Raw genomic sequence first — 25,126 nt, 5'->3', positions numbered from 1 at the left:
TGACGTTCTGCTCCACACCATAGTTTTGGTGACTTTAGTAAAAGAAAGGGGCTGATGGCGGACAATGTGTGAAGCTATCCCCCCATGTAAAACTGTTTTGTCAAGATCCAAGAAGCAGTCTTAGCATAGAGTTCATTCAAGCAATATTTAAAGCAAGTAACCTCAACCTCACAGACTAAAATCATAATAGAAGCAAGATGACTCAAGTATACAAGACGTAGGAATTGGCTATATAAATGCTTCCTGCTGTAGATTTCACTCCTATACAGTTCCAAAGATAAAATCTAATGTGGAAACAAAAAGCAATGTAATACCTCACATTTCAAACCCAAATCATGCTATAACTGGGATAAAAGGAAACATGCTATTTCATAAATACTCTGATTAATATATATTGTAAAAGCAATTACAATCACTGCATTAAGCAAACCATAGAGAAGATAACATTGGCCTAAATACAAATTTGCCATAATAATATTAGGTTTTCTGTTTGAAGAAGTTATTTTCATCCTAACAAAAAAATTTATTTTGAATGACCTTTTCAGGCAATGGACATTTCAGCTAGTTCCAGGGCAACAGCCCATTCTTAATTTACTATTGTTTAACTTTAAGGAACACCCAGGAATAGTTAGTTAACTGAATAAATAACAGTCTGGTATTAGGATCTCTGTTTTTCCCCCAACTGTTCCCGTTTGCTGTCCTGTGTTTTTTGTCTTGTTAGATACACATTAACCTGTTAGACTGACCTTCACTTCCCTCCCAGTCCCTACAACACATTAAAATTCTTTAAAAAGACAACTTGAGAGAGACTGCCTTTTGGTAAACCTCCTAAAGTGAGCTCTACAGACTGGTCTGGCATGCATTGTGTACATGCATCTGTCATGAAAATTTGATGAAAAATCATCTGTTTCCTGACAGATAGGCTGCACTGACTTCAAATTCCCATGAAATGTCTTTGTCCACCAGGAAGAAAAACATTCTCCTTTAAAGCAGTTATCATTCTCAAACTTCACTTCAATCCTCCATTTGCTTTAGTCTGTATTATCATTTATTTGTACTGTAATTTTTCTGGATCAATTAAAGCCTGTCGCAAGATACATCTTCCTGATCATCTTTTGGGAAAATGTAAAGAGACAGGAACTAATGAAAGGAATGAAAGCAAATGTTTCACAGTAATAATGCTGTTTTCAGAGGGTGAGAAATGAAGATCCTTTTTAAGACTGACCTACCCCAGTTTGTTTAAAACTAAACTGAACTTGAACTGAGAAACTACTCTTTTGAGATTAACCTGAATAGCGTACATTCAGCAAAACACTGTAAATCTAAACATACCTGAATTGGAGTCAAACTTTGTTTCTGACCTGCAAAAGAAAATAAAAAGATCGTAAATTACAAGAACTGCTTTATGCCATAAAAGCCATTTGTCAGACTGATCCCCCAGCAAATATTGTCTTTAACAAGACCATCTACCTCTGTACATTAATACTTAATGCATTCAAGGGCATTTGAACCCAAATAATAACCATTATCTTTTAACATTTTGGGGTTTTTACGATGTAGAGTTACAAAGAAGATATTTTAAAAGACAAATCATGAAATGAATGCAGAAAATAACAGAATCTGAATTTAAAACAGGATTAAATTATATGCTGTGAATCCTGGAACACAGTTGTTCCTATATAATAAATATTGTTTTCATTCATTTTCATTTTTGAAAAGTCATTAAGAGGATTTAATTTATTCATGAATGTTTCCAATCTATTTTTGAAGCAGATACCATTTCATTAATGTCATATGTATTGTATCCAATGATCTGTACTTAATTGTACAACATCCTAGGAGGGTTTTGTTTGTGCGTGTCTTCAATTTACTCACTCTGCACATAGGAATAAGTGGTTGATTTTCTTAAAAGTGGAAAGCAGGGAGTGGGAGAGATGGAGAGAGGAAGGGAGCCAGACCTAAACTTTAACTGGTTTTAAAGTCTTTGCAAAAAGACAATGATGTGTGCATTATGCACCTTAGCTTTGGTCGTGCACTGCAGATTTTTCTCTCTCTAACAAGTAGTGTTTTCTTCTAAGGGCTTAGCACTTAGCAAATGAACCCTATAACCTGTATATTTAATAAAAGGAAGAAAAAATTAGCCCTTGTGGGAACATCATGTTTCAGATATAGGTTAATAATACTTGTAAATGTAGAAGCCTTTGAAGATCTCAATTCAACTGTGGGAAAACTTAAGTTGGGTAATTACTCTCAAGATGCTGCTGATGTGCTGTCAAGCAGAATTAACCCTATGACTGGGCCTATCTACACAATCTGCTATAAGACAGCATTGTCTATATCGAGCTCTCAAACCAATTAACAGGCATGTTCCAATCAGATTTATATTGCCCACTAACAATCAGTTGCACACGTGGTCATGGCTGTCACAGCAGGACACAAGGTCTGACCAGCAGGAGACCTGTTAAAGGATGTTACGTTGGCAGCAAAATGCATTTCCCCAGAAATTCTAAGGAGGAAGTACAATGTTCGATCCTTTTATGTTGCATCAGGGAGGGGATGTATTTTGGGAAGTTACAGTCCTTCTTTTTTCAAAAATAACTGACTGAAGCTCAAGAACTAATTGCAGATTTATTTTCTTCTTTTATTTTATAACCTTGTACATGCAGGTATGTGTAGATGTATTTTACACGTATTCTATATATTTCATATAATTGGCATTGTAATCCCGTACCAAAGATCTATGCTACAGCAAACAAATATCAAATCATGATATAAAAAATGAACGTTTACACTATTAGTTACAGTTAAAGCCATCAGAAAGGGAACAGCTCCCTCCTCCCTTCCTGCTAATTCTCCACCTTCCACCAGTGCTCACAATCTTTTATGTCTTAAATGTAATTCTCAGGTGGTGAAAAGATGGATGGGAAAAAAACGTAACTTATCTTCCTAATTGGTACTTACAAAGTACCACCAAAAGCACTGAACAAAAAAAGTACGTTGCTGACGTGCCTGCATGACTACCACCACCAATAACTGCCCAGGGCACCAGCCCATGCTCCTGTTTGGCAGTGTATTTCAGTTGGTATTTACGCCCAGCAGGATGAAGTCCGTACCCTGCAAAAGGTGCATGCCGGTAACTGGGGGGAATTCCACTGAGTTCCAGGTAAAGCCACTTACGCAGTATTTTATTTACAATATTCTCCTCAAGCTGCAGTATATGTCTAGACTGTTCTGTCTTGCCCATTACTGTATCAGCAACACCTTACTACCTACGTAGTCAGAGACAACATACGAATCTTACCCTCAGCGTCTGTTCATCTGCACAATCAGCTTCTCGTTGCCTAAATTCTAGATACTTGGTATTAGTTGGTCAAACAAAGACCCTGCTTCTCAGCCTGCATGGCTTGGCATGGACATATGCACTGCAACTTGCGGCATCAACATTTTGGCCCAGGGGCCAAGATGGCAGAGAGTACATGGGGAGGAGGGTCACAAGGGTCACTGTGCACTGTAATGAGTACCAAAGCTCCAAACAGTCATAAATTACTGGACAACAAATCAGGAAACCAATACAGGGCGATAAATGAATAGAACTTTGTCTGGAAACAGCAGAATAGCTATGAAAGAAAACACAACATGGGAGGTAGCGCTAGGAGCCATCGAGAGGAGGAGGGTCACCGACGTTATGGTCACCATGTCACCTTGGGAAAACAATGCAAAATTTAGGACACAGTATTACAGAAATTGTTAGAGATCTTAGAAGGGCACAGAAAAAAGGGAGGAAAATAATGAAGCGTCTTTGGCATTGCAAATAAGCAACAACTAGCAGATGTGAGAGAAGCACTCTACAAGAACAAAGATGACAGTCATCTTGACTACTTGAAGGAATGACAAAGCTTCCAGCAATTTCAATGGAACCAGCACTTTTCCCCTAGATCTTCCAGTATTTACATCTTTTTCTTGACAGCACGCTAGACAAAGGTATCAGAAACTAGTTGCACACAGGTGTTAAAAATATGCAACTAAAAAATGGCCAATAAATAGGATAAAATTAAATGCTGAAAGTATGTTCCAAAGGGATGTTCTGCTACACACAAAAATATTCACTCCGATTCCTTTATACTTTTAAAAATACATTAACTAGAACGAAAAACTTCTCTGTACATTGTTTGTTATCATTGTACATACTCTGATATCTAACCTAAGCGTCCTACCAAACAAGATGCACCTTACAGAGCCAGGCATCGACTTTACAAAATGTCTTTTATCATTTATCACACCAAGAGGGGAAAAAACCCCCGACAGATAATTGCTTGGTGCGTATTCTCTCTACTTTTGCCCCATAGGAGTACTCTGAAAGTCAGGGAAATGTCTTTTATCATTTATCACGCCAAGAGGGGATAAAACCCCCGACAAACAGATAATTGCTTGGTGCGTATTCTCTCTACTTTTGCCCCATAGGAGTACTCTGAAAGTCAGGGAATCATTCATAAATATCTTTGGAAAGGAGTCTCTATGCATAGAGCAAGAGGATATTTATAAAGTGCTTTCCATTTCCAGCTGTGATATGACAAATACACACAACACATGGCAATACAAATGCCAAGTAGCTCATCTACCAACACACGATATGCAAGGAAATAGTGAGCTACTGGAAAGGGTTACCTAAGGACAAGGTGCTGCAATACTTTTAAAGATCCCAGAAATAATTAAATCAAACAAACAATAAAATACATGATGGTCACTTTATCTGTACTGCAAAGAGGCGCAGGATTTCGACTTGTTCCTTTTAAAAGGCACCATAAACTAGATGTTCAGACTGCCAAGTACTGAGAAAGAGAGAGAAACAGGTAATGATAATCACCGTGTGTTCCTATAGTGTGAATTTTCAACTACTGCCTTCCAAAGTATGACTGAAGTGCAGTTGTTCAGTGCCACATACCACGGCGTGACGAGATACATGACAGCTGAAGCTAACACAGATCTGCTATTTGCCAGTGAAGTGGGCTTTTGGTAAGGAGAGGGGAAAGAGGACTTACTGCAGGACCCCTAGTGTTGCGTTACAACTGCCTTTTCCTTTCACCCTTCTTGATGAAGTCTTTATCAGGTTTATTCAGGTTTTGTTGAAGCCCAACATGGGGAACGGCCTTTGAAAGCCCCACAGCTCTCTCAGAAAGCACCTGATGAAACCTCTGCAGTTCTGATCCTTTTGTTTTAACATTGAAGGAGTCATTGACTCCTCTTGGCTTTAACTTACACCTTTGCATTAGCAGTTTGTACCAGGTTGTTCCTTTGCAAGGTTTTGCTTCAAGGATACTAAACACAACATTGGTAGGGGCAGACATTCAAAATACAACTCCCCTCTGAAAAGGACTTTGAATAAATATCTGTTGCAATTGTAAGGATGATAGGTGCAGCTTTGGTACATCTTCATTTTCAAAGAACTTTACTCTATATTGGCATGGGCAGTTTGCTGAAGAGACAAGGATCTAGCAGGCTCCCAATGCTATCCAAGCCAACCAATGTCCTGGCCCAGGTGACTGAGCAGAATAAAATCATTCCTCTCTCTTACCCATTTGCCCCCAATAGTACAGAAAATACCAAGTTGGAGTATCAGCGTTCTTGGCTACAGCATTGCTAGCAAGCTAAAGAAGGCCAGGACAGAAATGCTCAGTTGTGAACACGTCCCTGGACACTGTGTTGGCCCATATCATGTTCGTGCGAACTAGCACTCTCCTAGACAGGACCTAGGCAAGCTGCAGGGGAGGCTGAGGCCAGGGACCATTCCCCACAAGCAGGGTGAACCAGGCCACTGTGTTTCAGAGGAGAGGAATTTAGGCTAACAAACACAAGCCATGTCTTGTCACTTGCCTTTAGGGCCAGAGAAGAGGCTTTTGTCCATTTTATTTACAAGTATGGGCATAGCCCTTCCGAAAACACAAACCATTACTTGGAAGCGGTCACTGATCTTACTCGTGAGCCCAAGCTCCAAATAACAAGGCAAGCTTCCAGAAAGAAAAACGCAGCAGTATTCCAATGTAAAAATTAATACCTGATGTAACTATCTAGGAATTTATGAGACCCGCACCAGCAGGGAATTTGAGAAGCCCCCAAGCATTAAGAACCAAGTAGTTCCTCGGGCAGCAGAAGGAGCAAAGCTGGGCTTGCTGCTGCATTGTGGCCAGGGGACAGATCCTGTGGTGTCTAAGGTGGCAAAGTTACTCACAGGTACTTCCCAGAGCTGGACATTCATAATGCCTCTCTCTCTTCCACCCTCATGTGGATTCTCTTTTATAATACAATAATATATATATTATTTACAACAATATTATCTGGTATAATCTAATAATATAGTTGAACTCTTGTTCAGGTCTCCCCTCAGAGAGGGCTTGAAAGTGATCTCTCTCCCAATTTCATAAAAGTTTTAAGAACTTAATATCTTTGAGGTTTAATAGCTACTCCCCTGCCAAATTTCGCTGAAATTGGCAAGTAGATTAAATGATACAGTTTTATTATTAGGAAAGGATTGACACACAGACAGCACGATGCTGTAAGCCTTACTGGCTTAGGAAGCCTGGTTAAAGATATATTTTTAATCTCGCTTTCCTAGACTACAGAAAAAAGATTGATTCACTGTTGATGGATGCTGTGACAATTTCTGTTCTGCATATTGATGAAAAGCCAAATTCAAAAAGAGCATTTTAACATCATGTTAGCCAATGAGTAGTCTCTGGGTGAGTTCTGTCCAGAGTTTATTTTAATGTGAGATTTATAAACAGATAAATATAGAAATCTACAGCTTCTGCAGTCATAATCCGTAACAATCCTTCCTACCTGATTTTTACTTCAGGTACATACATACACATAGTAAAGCACAAGGTAGGTTAAGACTAGCTGAAAATTAATTCTTCCAAGCAGGGTGACTGATGAACAGTCAATACAAAGCAGCGTGAATTTCAAACAGGGGAAATTACGTATCAGACTTACAGTGAAAATATCAATTAAATTCGTAGTAAAATCAGTGGAAGTTATCGACACATATCCCTAGGATTATGGAAGTCTTTGCATTTATTTCCTCTTATTTCTAAGTACCTTCAACAAGGATTTGCAATTCAGTGCTCAGCAATAAGTAAATCAAAACAATTTCACAGGCTTGTCTCAATGAGACCTTGAAATATTTAAAATGTTACATTTCAAGTCCTCTTTTCCTTCTTTTTTGAATCCTAACGCATTTCTCCTAGGAAATCTACATCAATATTTGCCTTTTGGAAAGGATACCTGTTGAAATGTTCTCTGCCTAGCAAACTGTGAGATCCCCTATATTCCTGTACGTGTTTTCACTGCTGGAGATGGTGTTACCCGGAGAACACAAGCAAAAGGAAATCTCAGGTTTGCTGTTGTATTGGCTTGTAGCTGGCAGTCTCATCCAACTTGCTCCTTGCACAGCCAGTGACCTTGGCCTGCAGTAATTCAGACAGTGCCTTACTACATTTGTGGGCAGCAACCAGCTCAGTACGGTAAGAGCTGATCTACTGAAAAAACAAGACCAGGTGGCTTGTGGATCAAGGAAAAAAATGAGATCAAGTGTTTTTTGTTTTCCAAATTTGCTCTTGCTCTCCTAATCCTTAACATAAAAATCTTTCCCAGACTTCATTGCTTATATGAGGGTAGTGAAATGAACATTCAGCACCAGCCAAGAAGCTGCCAGTTAGTGGATATTAAAAACTACCCATGGGCCGATTGAGTGCAGAATCTTTTACTATAATGACTGCAGCTCCTCTACGCCACGCTTGCCAAGCATCCAGTGAAAGGAGCCTTTCCCCGAGAGCCGCCCAGCAGCTCCACCCAAGGGCAGAACTGTACTGTTCTTGCTCCAATGGGCTTTTGAGGACCAGGAGGACAAAGTCCTGTTCCAAACCACCACAGAAATCAGTAATCGCCAGGTCAAGCTCCAGCGACGGCCCATGCTACAGCTGTGATAAGCTGTACACAGTTCAGCACATTTTCAGCATTCAGGTATGTTCAGATGTGGAAGATGCCATGGGCTGTATTCACAAAGCAACTTTACTGCAGGGACTGCAGTAAATACGGCATTCCTATTGATGGTCATCCTCAGAGGTGGATTAAACCTCGATAGCTCCAAGGAAGATGAGCACTCTCCTATCTTCATTTTTGGTGAGGTGATTAGGAGTGCCTAACAATTTGTCATCCAGCAGTGACACAGCAGACTCTAAACAGAGGCTGGTTTCAACCAAAAACTGATTAAGCAAAAGGAAATCAATGCTCAGTGATAACTTCACTGATTTTTAACTCTACCAGCCTTTTGTAGGGGACAAAAAACTGCAGAAATTCTTGCAAGTTTTAAGATCCTCAAGCTTCTTGGAGCTACACAAGACCTATTAAAAATCTGAGTTTGGATGAGAACTATTTGGTAATACTGCCTGCTGACCAATTCCTACACTGGCAAGAGCTAACTTACTCCAAACAAGTTCTATAAAGCAGAAGCTGTTGGTTTTGACACACAAAACTACAAGTTTTGTGAGAGAACTAAGCGTCAGTCAGGGTGGATGAAGTTGCTCAAGCAGTTCTATTAGCTCTTATTAGAGACGCTACAGCAGTTACTTCATATGGGCTCTCCTAGCCAGATAGCCAGTGCTGAATTGTCATTTGGCCTGCTCAAGAATATAAAGACTATTAAGAAAGCTTAAAGACCATTAAATAAGCACTCAGCACTGGGGCAAGGAAATTCCTTGTATAGATCTAGCCTGGGGACTGAAATCCTCCCTTGTGTTGTGAAGACAAGAGTGGTACAATGCTAATGGCACTGCAACATTGCCCAGCCACGTTTTGCTTTTCTCATGATTTGCTTTTGGATGTCTGAGAGATGTTGAGAAGACCTGACACAGTTCAATGAAAATCAAATGAAAACATGACATGAATAAGGGTGTTGCTATTTCTCCTAGCGCATGTTCGGAAGAGCCAACACCATTACCAAGAATTCCTTCCAGGAAGCAATAAAGGCAGCAGTGGGTGATTTATGAAGCCTTGGCAATTCATTCCTTGGCCCTAAAAATTGGAAACTGACACAACAATAATATTTCTTTTTTTAAAAGGAAATCATTCTCCCAGGCTTCCCAGTTCCCATCTATACCACACCTTTCTCACACAGTCCTGCATATGGTAAAGGACATGACCGTGGTTTATTAAATATGGAATAGCTCCTCTCCTAGGGCAATAGTGCAAGTCGTGGATTTCACTCAGGTCCGTTCTAGCCTCCTCTTGCCATGGCTGTGGACAGAATGGTATTTTTGCATAGTATACAAGAAAATGCCTTGAAAAATTAAAGTTGGTGCAATCTTGCAAATACACTTGGCCCTTAGAAAACACTGAAGATTCAAGTGGTGTAGGTGGCGTTCTGTGAACTGATACAGAAACACACAACCTTGCTGCAGAGGCTGTCCAGCCGTGATAAACATGGCTCATGAAAAATTAACATGAGCAGGTATAGCTGATAAGCATGAGGGTTTTTTCTGTGGCTGAACAGTTTTCTATCAGATCAATGTGCTGCATCGAGACATGCTCCAGCCACACCAGGTGAGGTCCAGTGAAGGGGAAGCTATGAAAAAACACCCTAGAGAAAGGTGGGGGGAGCAGGGCTGCTTCTTTTAGCATAAGCCTGCAGCTAGATTGGAGTAAGTGTAACACAAAACCACATAAGGGCTGGCTTGCAGAAAAAGGAGGTCCTTGAGATTAGTTTATTGTCTCTCTCATTTATTGCTTTCTTTAGGCAGCTGTACTGGGATGTAGGAGACCGTCTGGCGTGAAAGTTCAGAGATGGAATAATTAGATTCAACGGCATGATTATGGATTTTATGTGCGAGGCACCTTTAGTTGTTAAGGAAAAAGTTAAAGCATGTTCTCCATAAAGCTTGGGAGGTTTCTCATAACACTAGTACAAGTAGGTAGATGAAGAGATGTTAATTCCTAATTGTTCCTTTTATCTTTCCTGTGATAGAAAGAGAGTTCTGTTTTAAAGACGTACCAAAACCCAGGTCTTTCATCTGGAGTGTAAAATTCATGTGTTCCCTGACCTCATGTGTCACATGGTAATGAAACAACGTAAATCAGAAATGTTAAAAGTTGAAGTTTGTTAATATTACTGCTGAAGCTCCAGTCTCTTTCCCGGTTAAACTGTCAGGTCCATAGTGCAAATATATATATTTACAGATTACAACGACACAAAGAAAAAAAATTAATGGACACCCAATGAGAAACAAATGGAAATGCAAGTTTCAGATGACTATCTGGAACTTAAAAAAAAAACCAACACCACAAAAACAACTTGCATTTTAAGTAAACTTTCTTTGTATTGTACTACCACCTTACCCCTAAGAAAATACTTCGGTGATTTATACTCTGTGGGGAAAATTTAGCAAATAGCATACATTTTGCATTCTCTTATCTATGTTTCCTTCTCTCTTTTTTAGCTGTCTGGGCTGAAGCAGTCACCAAGATACAGGAATGTATCTTCCCTAGTTGAGGAAGACATTATATACTGATATTTTGGGGTCAGTAAACAGAAGAAGATGGACCCTATCGGCCTCTACATTTGTTCCCACCCTTGCCAGCCACTTCAGAACAACTGGCTGAATTTGATGTAGACCAGAGGTGGCAAGAGCTCACAAAGCAACACAAAGACTTTGGGGAGATTGGGCTAAGGCCAGTCCAGACTTGGGACGCAATCAGCAAGGTGTTCTTTTCAGGTGCCCACTGGCCTGGGATTTACTAAAAATAAAAAAAACCCTCTTTCCCCCTCTCTCCTCCCACAAAAATCCATGGGGAGTCTCAAAGCTGAAACCAGGGACATTTCCATACAGCTCACTTCACATAGAGAAATCCAACTCGTTAACTCAAAAAAGTCAAGACTATGCCAAAGCATACTGCGCGCTTGAGATGATCACAGGTAAGCCTCATATTGCAGTTTCTTCCCATATTATATGGATTGTGAAAGCAACTGGAAACTAGTTCACATTCGTTTATGTCAACTACTGCTGCCCAAATCTCACCCTACAAAAATCCCTACTCTTTCTCCAGCAGACGACAGAAAGGAAGCCAGTCTTGAAGAAGGTGAAATCCTGGCTCCATTGTATTCATTTGCCAAATTTGAATTGACTTCAAGAGAGCCAGGATTTCCCCCATAAAGATTTAGCTATAGTAAGCAGGGGAACATCTAAATGGCAGAGTAGAAAACCAGGTTATGGAGACTTTAGATCCCCACTTTGTACCCCCAAGCCAAGCACCACAGTAACACATGAAATGAGAATATTGCCTTGGCTGAGTTCGTAATGATCAGTTTTCCAACTCAAAAGATTCACGTTATTACTGAAGTTTCTGCAGGTAATCCTCCTAACAGAGGAATCACACATAACAGAGATGAAGTGCTTCTTTCATCTTTACAGACAGTCTCTTGAGAACAACTATCACTGCCACATCTGGTCATTCTGGAGCTACATCAATTTTATTTTCCCTTGTAACCTATTACTGACCCAATTTTCCCTATTATTAGCACTATCCTGACCATTCTGCTTCATGCTGCTGTAAAGGTAACTCTTCAAGTGACAGGGACTGAGTCAGTGTCAAATGAGGGAAAAAACAAGCAAAAAAATGAAATTCTTCACCAGAATGAACACAAGCAACCAAAAATAAGAAAAAACACATAAACAACAACTGAATCTGGGCAGAACAATGCAGTGATTGAGAAAATTCAATCAGCACTGCTTCTAGCACCAAATTTAGGGCTGTAATTCCCACAGTACTTCTAAAAAGTAGATTTTTCATGCAAGACACAAAGGTTATTATTTCTTTCTTAATCCTTGCTTCAGTTCCTAAACCAGCTCTCCATGTGTGCTAATTGGGATGGATGAAAATTCAGTAAGTAATGCAATTTTCCTGGGTTTTGTTTTCTTAACTGCTTGAATTCTAAAAAAGCATCTACTTTTTTCTCCATTATCAGATACAATGCTGTAGCATGGATACAGCATCGCCGCCCGGGATCCAGATCTTAAAGCTACCTGTGGGTAATGCTAACAGCCAAAACTCAGTATCTATCAGCGCAGTGAAAGACTGCGTTACAATTACTTGGCATGGCTGCATACGGGGGGGGGAAAAAAAGCATTACTACTTTTTTCCTGTCAAATTACCTATCTTACCTGAATGTTATCTTACTGTCTTATTTATTTACTAAAATTTTTTATCTTTACTATAAGACTATTTTTACTACAGCATTATTATTATTTACATTGCTTCTCTTGTATCCCTTATCAATTTGAATGACTTAAATGATCTTATACAATTACGTAAGTACTGGAATATACACAAGATTACACAGGAACACAGCACATAAACTATGAGACAGAAATCTCAAAACTATATTTAGCATACTCACTTGAATAAAGGAGTTCCACAAACAACACATTTGTATATTCCTTGAGCTTTATGATGTGTGTACTCCCCCTCAAAGGCACTGGGAAAACAACAACACTGCATTTTAAAAATAAATAAAGGCATTTTGGGATTTTTAAATTATTAAATTAGCTAAGAATTTAGAAAAATGTAACAGAAAAACCCCACAACTTAAAAGTTGGCAGTTGTTTTTTATTAAAGGCAGCAAATAAAGCAGGCACAGGAAAAGGGGAATGTCCTCATTAGTGTGCCTCAGGTGTGTATCGTGCAAGAGGAGGTGAACTGTCCCGCAGTTCAAAGGACCGAACAACAACAACAACAACAAGGGAAAAACTGGAATCTTCCCCTGTTTGGCAAGTGAAATGTAAGTTTTTGTAAACACGGATTGTTTGACATGTAGCTCAACCTGACGCGCTTCTCTAGGTTTGTCTTTAGGAAATGTGTCGGCGGTGGGCTCAGCTGCTAAGGCAGAGGTGTGAAGCGCTTGGGTGCCTGCCGCCCGGGAGCTGGGAAGCCGTGGTGCTGGGTCAGGCCGCGACAGGCTGCCGGGGCGACAGAGGCATTGTAGCTGAAAATGAAATAATTGGTCCACCATTTCAAGCTGTGTGCGCCTTATATTTTTAGTTGAAAAGCAATATTACAGCTTTAAGGGAATATTTTTCTAAGTTAACAATCTAAAAGGCTAGGAGGTCATTCATCTAATACGAATCAGCTGCGCTAGCCCAACAAAAAGCCTATGTGCTCGGCAGCTTGTTTTTATTATCCTTTCACCCTTTTTATGAGGTCCAATTTTTTTTTATAAACAGGATTTTTAAGAATGACCTAATCTCCGATTGTTTGTGTGCATTAAATCACTTTGTTGGTCCCGTACACAAGAGCGAGGAGGGCAGGGGGGGAAGGCAGGCCTCCCGGCAGAGGCCAACGTCCCCCTGCCCCTCCGGGGCTGGGGGAGGACGAAGGGGGCCGGGGCGGAGAGGGGGACCGTCCCCGCCAAACCCCCTTAGCAAATTCAGCCACCGGTACGCGCTGTCAGGAAGAGCGCTGCCGATTAACCGGGACCCCACGTGCGGTGGAGAGCCCTTTCAGGTCATGAATGAAAACAAGCGGTTACATCATTAGTACGTTTGGAGCAGAGGTAAAGCCAGGGCCTTATGCCAAGCTCAGTGGTATAAATTAGACAACAAAAAATGGCTAGGCCTTGGCAAGTTACCTTCATGCTGGAATCAGCTGAGAGAGAGACTTTATTCACTAAAAACAGTCTTGGAAGCGAGTCCCTTTTTTTTATCTCCAGGACTCGGGGCTGGCTTCCAGCGACTAAAGCCATGTGAGGGCAGTTATTGAAAATTTTTGACATTCCAACCACAAATGAGCCAATAAATACCTTCTCCACATGTGCTTCAAAAAGAAATTGGAGTGGGGTGGAAAAGAACTAAATTATGCTACCTTCTTTCTGCAGCCAAAACGTCTATACTTACAATGGCCACCTTCAAAACTCCAGCCTCCTGGCACGGGGCCATTTCCCTCGTGGTTCTGCTTACTGCGATGTCTTCCAAAAAAAGTGTACCTAAACCGCTATTACTTCCACACATTTTGTAGTAAACTAAAAACAGACTCTAAACATGAGCCCGGTGACTTTATAAGACATGCAGTGTTCATTAAAAGAAAAAGTCACACAAGACCCCTGGCCTCGGCCCCCGTGCTGCAGATGCTTGTCATTGCAGCGGTGTTAATTTGTAGGGGTTAGTAAACAAGTGCAGAAATCCTGGGGGGGAAAAAACCCAACAAAACAAAACTTGGTGGGGAAGGTGAGGAAGCACCAGTAAGAGGAGGGGGAGAAAAGAAAGATGCCTGTGTTTCGAGGACTGCGTTTCCTTCGTCCTGCCTTACCTTTCAGTCCCCTTCTCCTGAGTGACATGGTACTGCAAGGGTGTCAGCCGCTTCCTCAGCTCCTCCTGGGAAAAGACCACCTTACAGTCCTTTTTATCCCTACATGACCCTGCAAAGGGAGAGGATATGGGAGAAGGAGCCTTTTTAGCTTAAATCCTGAATAATTGCTTTGGCAGACGGCCACAGCATAGCTTCTGCATTCACTTGTCAATGACCAGACCGGTCCCTAATGCACGAAGAATGGCTCAGCTGAACTGCAGCTGATTATTTCTTCAAATCCAAGTTTAAAAAAGAATTTTGCTCAAGAGCCAGGTGATTCCACTGGAGCAGTGACAATGTGCTACAGCCAAAGCCCTTCGGTGTGTTATACACTAAACTGTTGCGCACACAATCATTCACAAGAAAGTAACATTTTTCCCACCGTTAAAAAAAAAATCTGCAAAAAAACCAACTACAGCTGAAACATTCTTTACAAGACATCTATATTGGAGACTTACGGTAATGGGCATATGATGTTCAGCCACAACATCCAACAATTTCATTACCCTTTAAAGTAGCTGAAAAACAATTCTAAATCTTTAGAATTCCAGTAAGGTTGATTTAACTTCTAGTCGCATCCTCATCCTTTTACTTTGTAACATTAACCACTGTATTTTTTTACTGTTGAAGCACTAGAATAGGAGCCCTGAGGAGCGAGTAATTTCTTTATGCACAAAGTTGTACAAGGTTCAACAAAAACTTGTTGTAAAAATTAGGGTTGCTATTGAAATTATCCTCCTTTGAAAATCTCATCTTATGCTTTGCTTAGTTCACACAGAAAATCCAAGGAGTACATAAGGATTACTGTAAAAAAACATTTGTATAGTGCAAAAATTCACATCACATCAGGAAAGAAAAAATAACAGTAGGGTTGCTTTTGAGAATGAAAACTCCCAAAGCAGTAACAGAAATTGCCAAATATTCAAATAACTTTGATAATCGCTTGCAAAAATTAGCTGACAAAATATGGCAGGGAAAAAGCACTCTAATTATGACAGTAATTAAAATATGGTACAATTAGAAATAAACAGTCCTGACAAAAATATTTTTTGCTAGTAATGTATATACACTCATAAAAAGACCAATTGTGTTCCCAAAGTAGAGGGAACAGAGCTACCCATCTGTATGTCATTTAGTACAGGAGAGGCAATGGCAGGTTTAAATTACATGGTATTGGATTGCAATTTCCTAACATTGGATGCTTTTCTGCTTTTTTACCTTGAGTCATTACTAAGGAGTGTTCATAAAAAGTAGCTTAAAGCACAGATGCTTGCAAATCATTTAAGAAAAGATGTTTCTTTCTTCCTCCCCCTCTTCTTTTCTCATTTTTTTAATGTGTGGGGGTTGGTGAACAGGGGAGAGAGAAAAAGAATAATGCTGTTGGTCACTACCGACTAACCCTAGGAAGTATTTTCAGGAAGAAAAAAGTAAAATTGAAAACATCTGATTGAAGTAAATAGTGCAAACATAAAAAGCTTTACTAGTGAAAGAAAGGTATTGAAAAGCGACTTTATTTCATAGATTAGAAATTACTTTTGATCTAAACATTCTTAAAAACAGATTGTTTTCCACTCTGAGCCATCTCATTAGCTGTGCTGCAGAGCCTTCATTTTAATGGCAAGCTTTGAAAGAGCGCTGCTGTATGCCTTTGTTAGCTTCAATCTTATTTGGGAGAGGGATAAAGATTTCATTCCAGGACTCTTTGTTTGTCTTTCAAGAACCACTAAAGCAGTATTCACACAAATTTTGCAGGAATGTGCCCTGTGCCATAGCTTACAAATTATTTGGTTTTGGTGCACTTAAAGGTCACCTTCCAAATTAGCAGAATTTTCCTACATCCTGGCTTTTCAACCTTAAATGTAAATATTGTTTCCTAACTGTAAGTGAGGTTTGTTCTTTTTAACGTTTGGTTGCTTATTTAAAGTTGTCAAATGCTGGAGGTTTTTATTCTCCAAACGTGCAGGTCACTAGGACTAATAAGACTTTCAAAGTATAGCTAACAGGGAAAGGAAGCATATGCATTATATAAATAGGTATTATTATGTTGCATTACGCAGCTCAGAAAGAAACTGTTTTGAGACATAGTCTTTCATCTATAATTTCAGTATTAAAAAGTAGTCTAGAGAGCAGTAAAGAATCTCACAAACCAACACCTCTTCACTTCTAAAAATATCTACCAATTATTTTTTTTTTAATTCTGTTTGCTCTTTAGATGTTGCAAAAAAGCAAACCAAACATAACTTCACTTTGGAAAAAGTCAGAGGAAATACCGCATGTTTTAAAGAATGGTCAGTATTCTCTCTTTACTCTCCTTGAATAATTTTTCATCTACTTTAGAAATTTAGTGTTCTTCAATCAATGGGCTCACTATATGCACAAGAAAATTTCTATATGCCACTTGATCCACGACACAGATCCGAAGTAGGGAGAATGTTATAAAAGATTTTTTTCCCATTGTTTTTAATAATTAACTGCATGTTTTACAATACAGACAAGTATTTATGTCTACAGGGGAATTCTGCCAAACTGCACTGGGGTAAACTGCAACCTACCCCAACAAAGGTTTGTAATTTAATGGAGTATACATCAGCAAAAAGCTATAGTTGCACTACAAATCATAAAGGAAATCTCTTGGTCCAGCCCTCAACATTCAAGAACAGCCCTATTCAATTAATTGCACTTATTATTTAACTGCTAGCAACAAAAAAATAGCTCAGGAAATTGACTGCACTATTTCCATATTGCCAAAGAGCCAAGGAGGTACCTCACCCCTGACTGCAGCGGATGTAAGGATACATTATCTGAAACAGGGCTAGCCTACAAGCCTCGATAAAATGCAATGAATCCTAAAAATTACTAGATGAGATCCTAGGAATACAGTCCTTCAGTTAGGAAAAAAATAACATGCAAGAGGGACAAAAGTGCTCAGCTTGCAGTACAAGAGTGCCTGCTGCCATTTTTTCACTGTTCCTTTATGGCATATATGAGATGTCTGCTACATTCAAGCCAACTCTCTGTATCGTGGGAGGGGTCAACATAAAGCTACACAAATATATGCCCAATACGAGAGAAGCCGCTACTAGTAATGCAGCTGTTATCAAACTCGTTATTAAAGCAGAGAATAAAGGTGCAAGCTGACCACCTTCCTCAGTCTGGTTCCCCAAAGAAGTGACCAGCTATGGGCTGTGGAAGGGGTTCCCATACAGGCAACAAACTTCTTCAGCAACTCGGGCATAAAGGCAGGCTCACAGTTCATTTGCAAATTATACAGTTCAAGGCAGAAGAGACAAAAGGTCATCAGTTTTACATACAGCATGACATCAGTGTGATTACATTAAAGGTGAGACTAAATTAAATACACTGTGAGGATAAGAGAGTCTGGATTCATTAGATCTATATTAAGACTCTGGATTGGATCTCACTTGTTCTTTGGAGGTGATGCTCTCAGCAGTGACTTTTAGAAGAGCCCAGGACAGCTATGTTCCTAACTCCAGTTAGATCCCACTGTTAGGAGTGGTGAACGCCGGCCTGCAAGGGCAGACAAAATTCCCTTTACCTTCCACTGCGGGATCGGAGGCTAAATTAAATCTCTCTAATCGGCGCACCTCGGTGCCTTCGTGGGGGTCGGTGCTCATTAGAAGAGCAGTGTGCATGCAACTGTTCCACGAACAGGCACCAGCATTTCCACTTGAGGCCACCTGCCTTCAGCCTTTTGACAACCGTTACAGCAGTCCTAAAAGCTGTTAAGATCCTGGAGCGGGATGGAAGGCTTCACGAAGAAAAGGCCAGGCTCACAAATCTTAATGCATAAACATAAAAAAAAAGCTGAGGAGGGCAAAACAAACACCAACAGAAACCCTGTCGGAGCCTTCATGGAGTTCCTGTGCTTAGGAATGGCTTTTCTGAAAAGCAACGCAATGCACACTGCCATTTACTATTCACCCACAGACTACGGGCATTTCAGAGTTCAGCTCTGGAGTCCTCCTCTGTACAAATGAAGTGAACAGAAAGTATTTTCTGGGTGTTGACCTGATAATGAAGACATTAAGCATCTCACTTCACATATAAATTCCAATTTCAATTGAACTTTTCAAATCTGTGGTTCATAACGCGTGTGCCATTTTCTTCCATATAAGCAATCACAAGAAAACTAGCAATGAGATACGTCCAGACAGATGGACACAAGTTAGCAGGCCATTACTCCTCACCACTCAGCCCTTCACCTGCTCCAGCGTGCCCGAGGGTGGCGATTAGTGTCTGACATGCCCTGAAATACGGTGACATTTTGCCTGATGGCTTTCCTTCTTTAAATAGTCTTTTGAACCATTCTAACGATTTTCTCTTACATTTTGTTGCTTCCTATCACTGAAATTAACTCAACATTTCAACTGCGTGGAAGACACAGCGTACGCTTTCCCCTTTCTACATATGCTTACGTTCCACTAGCATTAATGGACATTACAGTCATGTACTGAGCACATACCATTAAGACTTCCTGAATTAAATACAGCAAGATCAAATGTTCCAGCAGAGCACAGCCATATAATAAATCGGGCTTCCAGTTTTCAGTACTACGTCTTTTAATATACCCAAGCAGTTTTTTAGGGGCCTTCCAGCACATTTTATTATTCATATACCACCCCAGCCCCAATCCTGCAACGTGACCTGTGTGGGCAGACCCTTGGGAATATGCATAGCTCCAACAACTACATAAGGGTCTACAAATGTACATCAGATTACAGGATTTGGCTCTAAGTATACATCTCTCTGCTTCCCAAAGCCTGTCCCCTCACGAGTGGGTCATACCTTAGTCATCGATGGTAAATTATCTCAAACTGACATTAAGAGGAATCCTGCAAGGTTAAAAAATACTTCTTTGAATAAATACCCTTACATATGCTATCGCTAATACTCAGTATTATTAAAAGTGGAATCTCTCATTTTTATTTTTTCAAATTTCATTTACACAGTTTATGCCTCTTGTTTACAGTTTTGCCTCTCTCTCTGCTTAGGAAAAGGCAAATGCACAACTCTCTATTTCACTTCTGTTTAGTCTGTTCTCTGCAGCCTCTAGTCTGCAGCCTTGGGAGAATGCTGCAGCATCCTCTCACTGCAAACAAGCCAGGAACTGCTCATCTAGTTTAAAAAAGAACAGCTCTTGAAAATGCAAATCGATGCAAACAGTTCTATTGGCTTGTAACTTGGAAAACACTGTTTTACAAAACATGTATTTGACATGATAGATCTTTTTGTAATCCCATTATGAGCCATTTTAAATTACCTAGGCATGCTGCTGACTAGGATAGATGCTGCAAAAGAACCCTGAAATGTTGGGAGGTCAAGTTTAAATAAAATCCAAACTTCATCATTAAAAAAACCCTGCAAATGTTTTACACATTGAAAAACAGATCTGTATTTCTTTTCTGAGATATGGCTCCTTTGCTTTCTTGCTATAGGTAGCTAACTCCCACCCGCTGTTGAAATACCATTTGCAGTTTCATGCAAGCATTAGGAGTAATGGGGCGAAGACCATTTCCACTATATTGTGCGTTGAAAATCCAAAAGCCTGGTACCAGGACAACAGTTACAATTTTGGGTCAAATGCCAGGTTCTATCTTAAAAGAACAACACCCCAAAATTAACTGTCTTTAAAAAAAATTATTTACTTACTTAACACCAAGGAGGGTCACATGGCCACAAGGGGGAAGGGCAAGCCCCTTCTCTGCAAATTCGCAAGCTTCCCATGCAATCAGGTAACGGACCTGTCACATTCATTTTTTCCACCTGGTCATCTACATGGCTTGTGTTTTATATAAATGTATATATTCTGAGTCACCATCAGAGCTCTCCCATCGATGACAACAAATTTCTCAAGCACTGAAAAAAACCCAACTCCAAACTCCCAACTAATGCACCTCCTCTGTGTACTCGTTTTCTTTCCAAAGAAAGTGGTACTGGAACCCCGGTGGTTCCAGTACAGGCAGCATCCATGGGAACAGAAGCTGCCTTGTTGCTTCCTCAGGTCTGCAAGCATCTTTGTGAAGCGGCTTTGTTGCTTCCTCAGGTCTGCAAGCTTTTTTGTGGCAGTTTACGTGGCCGAGGTAGCCACGCAAGCCAAAGAGACGTTCCCTGGAAAAGAAATCTGAAGCTGCCTCCCCTCCCCGCCAATGTAAAATACATGTACCAAAAGATTGAAGCACTTTGTGAAGTGGGGAAGGGAGAAAGAAAAGCAGCTCCATTTGTCCTCTCCAGGGATGTCTACTTTACTTCCTTATCTCATGTTAATGAAATAAATGTCACTACCAGCCACAATCTTGGTCTCACGACTTGTCCAAATTATAACCACTGAGGACTCCACCACCACCCTGTGCTGGCCGGTGGAGGCGAAGGCAGCTTCCCCTGGGGCTCTTCAAGCTGTCATCTTCACCGGTACTATAGCGATGGGAGCATGCGCCTGCTCCACAGAGGTTGGTGAATAGAAGCACCTTCAGTTAAGTGGAGCAAAAGCTCATTACGTTATAAAGTGCCACTTCTGTTACCCTTTCTGCTGAGATGGCCAAAGACAGAGTGCACGGGGCAGCTGACCTATTTGCCTTACTCTTGGACGCAAACCAGGCAAGACAAGATCGAGATCTATTGGTAGAGCAGCAGAGGAGGGAACATTTATAGTGATGGATTTCTCTTCCTCTCTCCCCTAACAGATAAAGAGACTTTTGTTTTGCTGATATGATCCTAGCACCTTTCACAGGCACTACATTTGTTTGAATTAAAAACAAGAAAGGCAGAGACACTGAGCACTGTATCTGGTCAGTAGATTCCTGTCAGAATCAATAAAAGGGTGCACAACATATGGAAAGGCATTTTATTAACAGCAGAATTAAGCTGAATTTAATAAGAGTGCTTTATGCTACCTTTTGCATTTAAAATATTTCAGTAAGCCATTAAAATAAGTTTATTCACACGGCTTTAATAAAGGTTTAACCCTGCAGCGGAAACAATTAAAAAGTCAGCATTTGCCAGCGGTTACCGCAGTGGTGTGTAGCTTATTGTGGCTTTCAGGCTGTTGCTAAATCCTCCTGCTGCTTCCTCCACAATAGTGATGTGTGGCCTGTGAAATGAGCACTGCGTTTCAAGAATCAAGGTGCCGCAATCTATACTTGGGATGGGGGTGGAGGAAAGGAGCGGGGTGGGGGGAGGTCTTTCTTCTCCTCCAATTCCCTACAATAGCCCAGATCTAAGCCCCTGCAAAACTTGGTCTGTCTCCAACCGTGCAGGAACCCCTTTAGCAAAGACGCAAGCAGACACAGCCTGCTCCATGGCCTTTCATCCCCCATCCCCAAGCACTGAGGGACATACCCAGCATAAGGACAGGAACAGCTGGAACACGCTGTGCTCCAGCTGTTGCTCTGCTACGGCCACCACAGAAAACACTGTAGCCCCCTCCTCTCTCAACCTGCTTCAGGACTAAAGGTAGAGAAACAGCCAAAAAGGTTAGTAACTGCCAACTTCTTTCCCTAGTGAGCCTTCCAGACTTCCCTATGTTTCTGTAAAATTCAGTCATGCTTTATGGGTCAGGAAGATGGGGTCAAGCCCTATAAAAGGGCTTTAAGAGGACTCGGTTGAGCCCTTCCCTGCTCTGCTCTCCTTGGGACTCCTTGACATGGGCCAGAGCATTGAGCAGGGAATTCTTACCTGTGGTGCACAAAGCTACCAGCACTGAAACCTGGGCTGCCAGCAGCTACCATCCCACGAGAACCCCTCCTCCAGGTGGAGCAGGGGGCACCTTCATACCCCAGCCACAAGCCCCTTCCCAACACAGCTTCTTTTGAAGGAAATCACGAGATGAGATACACGTTTAGCTTGTATCAAGCTCACGAGATGAGATACACGTTTAGCTTGTAACTAAGAACAAGCATTTTCTGCTTCTTAGCCACCTCTGGGGCACAATTTCTCTCTACTGATTTCCCCCCAAATCATGATCTGTAGCAACCTGTGGTTAACATAACAGCTAAGTTACGGTAGTGTTCGTGTCTCTGGTGCCTGTCTCCCAGTCCACACTCTAGACCCATTCAATGTACCATCAAATTCCAAGCTCACACATCCCCTAAGTGACCCCCTGGATCATGTCCTCCTTCACTTCCCAGCATACTCTTACTGACTTTAGGGTTCACATTCCCATCTTGCACCTTTTCTTGCTTGCCCTCCCTCAGCTTAGCGATATATAAAATCTCCTTCCTTTTTGTGTGCTGTCATCTCTCCTTTACATCACATTCTTCTCTGCAACCTTCATCATGTACTCCTCAGAGAAAGGATAAAGCCAGGGGTTGCTTTTAATTGAAGGGGAGAAAGTGAAAGCAGTCCTTAAAGGACTTCTCAGACCTGCTATGAACAGACAGTCCAGTAACTAAAAAAGTAGCTTTCTATGGGAGACTTTAAAACACAGAAACACAGTTAGTGCTGAAACTTCATCTTTTCCATACCCAACTTTCAGCAGAAAACGCAGTAAGCCTGAGCTGCAGAGGGCACAGGAATGGAACGCAGGAAATTTATGAGCTCCCAGAATTAAAACATTCCTGCAAGAAAGGTAGAAATGGCTTGTGGTGGGTCCTTTATGGGAGTAGGAAGGGAAAGCAAATGACCTTAAGAGATCCATCAGGGAACACATTAAGAAACTGGCTCTGTGCATGGTGCTGGGAGCACAAGAAACTTCTCATCATCCCTGTGCTACTCAGTGCCACAGAGTGACTGCAGAGCCTCCACCCAGACGAGGCAGGGACAAGCGCCGTCTGTTTATCAAGGAGAAGAGGGAGAGTGCAAAACTCTGCCAGAACGAGGAGTTAAAAAGGGGGACAAAATAAGGTACAAACCCTAGGGTGCAAACAAAACCGGTACATTAACAAAGGGTTTCTGGTCTTCTTTATGATCCCAAGTTTTGCAAGCATCAGGCACAATAACAGTATTACTCCCAATGAGATATCTACAAATAAATTTCATTCTAAACTGTATCAAATAAGATATTCTAGACTGAATACTATTGCACAAAATAAACATTTGTCAATACAGGATAATTTTTAAGCAAACACAATATTGAATGTACTCCTATTAAGACAGCTACACAAAGGTGATTTTTAAAACCCATTTTCAAGCCATTCCAAAAATATGATAATGTTATGCTCTATTATGATAATGCAGCATTCTACTATCATATGACTAGGAGGCAGACATACACACAGAGATTTATATAATAATGACACATGAACAGCTTCACATGCTATTTACTATTGTGCTCACATAATGCTTGTTTTCAAGACTCTTTTCAAGCATTTATCAAATTCCTCGTAACTGCTGGGAGGTAGTGAACTAGGTAATTTGTAAGACTGTATTTTAAGTTCAAAAATCTATTTTTGTTCCAAACTGATATTTGTTTTTTTTTTTTTAAATTTAGCTTCAGAAGAAATAAGTTTTAATTTTTGCCCCCCAACCAGTTCTGAGGAACAAGTACATCCAGCTGAGACCTTGTATGACATAATTAAACCCGGAGCAAATTTTTACGTTCAAGATATAAACCCCAGAAAATAGGGATTTATAATGAAAACATTGACAGGCAGTTAACCATAGCCATACGGGCAGGTGTTGCTATACAACGTATCAGTCTTACTTTTATTTTCTTTCAGACCATGTGAAGAGACATCTGTAATAGTACATCTTTGGTGATACACATTACGGAAAGCTATGGGAAAGTTATAACATACATTACAGAAATTGTATCTCTGAACATAGAAACATACAACATGAAATGTTTAGACATACTTAAGTCACACAAAGTTTGGTAACAGCTACCGTACTTTGACACACAAGACTAAGGTCTTTCCTAGACTTTTCACTGTTAAAGCCAGATCTGGCAAACACTGTGCACACAGATAATTTCACTGACATGAGCAGTTTGAGAGTTCAGAGGGACAAATGCATACAAATAACTCATGTATGTAACTGTTTGCAAGATCTGCTCCTGAAAGTAATCCTTTATGTTAACAGATTACTACTAAAAATCCAATTTTGAGACTCAGTAATTTTTTGTTGGCTAACTATTCAATTTTATGAAAAGACATTATACTGAAACTTGGAATTGACAAAGATTTAATAAAACAAGTTTAATAAAACTATACTACAGACATTTACTTAATAAAGACTTACACCATATGCCCAGCACCATCTTCATACAGATGTATTGTAGTTCAATCTAATCCTAGAAAAATATGGTTTCCTGCTAGCAGTTATTTTAATAATTAAACACTTCACAACAATTTAATATTATCTAGGACTTTATTATTTCATACAGAAAAAAAATACTAAGTCTACCCCTGTAATTTCTTCATCATGACTTTTACTTAAATTTACAAGCAGCATAATTTTCTCTGATCTACAGGAGAGGAAAAGCCAAATTATCTCATGCAAAAAATGTGGTATAAGCAGCACAACATTCAAAGTGTTAAAGAAATAAAGGATTTTTTTAAGAAATGAGAACCCATAATAATCAAAAGACACAGCAAAGCAAAATAAGCTATCTTTTTACTTTATAGCTTGGTGGTCTGCTACAGAAAACATACGTACATGGAATCTGCGTAATCATTATTTGTATCAGTTACTTGCTAGTATGCACTAAAGCAGCTGAAGTAGTACATTAAAAAAAAGTTTGGGGGGGGGGGTGTTTGGGTTTTGGGGGGATTTTTAAAAAGTA

General features: G+C 40.3%; 1 protein-coding gene across 1 annotated transcript in view; it reads right to left on the bottom strand.

Moving 5' to 3' along the window:
• Window positions 1-25,126, bottom strand: part of MSRB3 (methionine sulfoxide reductase B3) — an 83,934-nt gene that overhangs the window by 39,085 nt on the left and 19,723 nt on the right. Inside the window, 4 exon segments of the mRNA XM_019472548.1 lie at window positions 1,333-1,361; window positions 12,446-12,523; window positions 14,350-14,458; window positions 24,047-24,118. Of these exon segments, the coding sequence (XP_019328093.1) occupies window positions 1,333-1,361; window positions 12,446-12,523; window positions 14,350-14,458; window positions 24,047-24,118 (288 nt within the window).

The sequence above is a fragment of the Aptenodytes forsteri genome, unplaced genomic scaffold (assembly GCF_000699145.1).
Source record: "Aptenodytes forsteri isolate BGI_AS27 unplaced genomic scaffold, ASM69914v1 Scaffold4, whole genome shotgun sequence".
In the NCBI taxonomy this organism is placed as follows: domain Eukaryota; kingdom Metazoa; phylum Chordata; class Aves; order Sphenisciformes; family Spheniscidae; genus Aptenodytes; species Aptenodytes forsteri.
The sequence above is the reverse complement of the archived record's forward strand: the minus strand, read 5'-3'. Positions and strand labels throughout refer to the sequence as shown.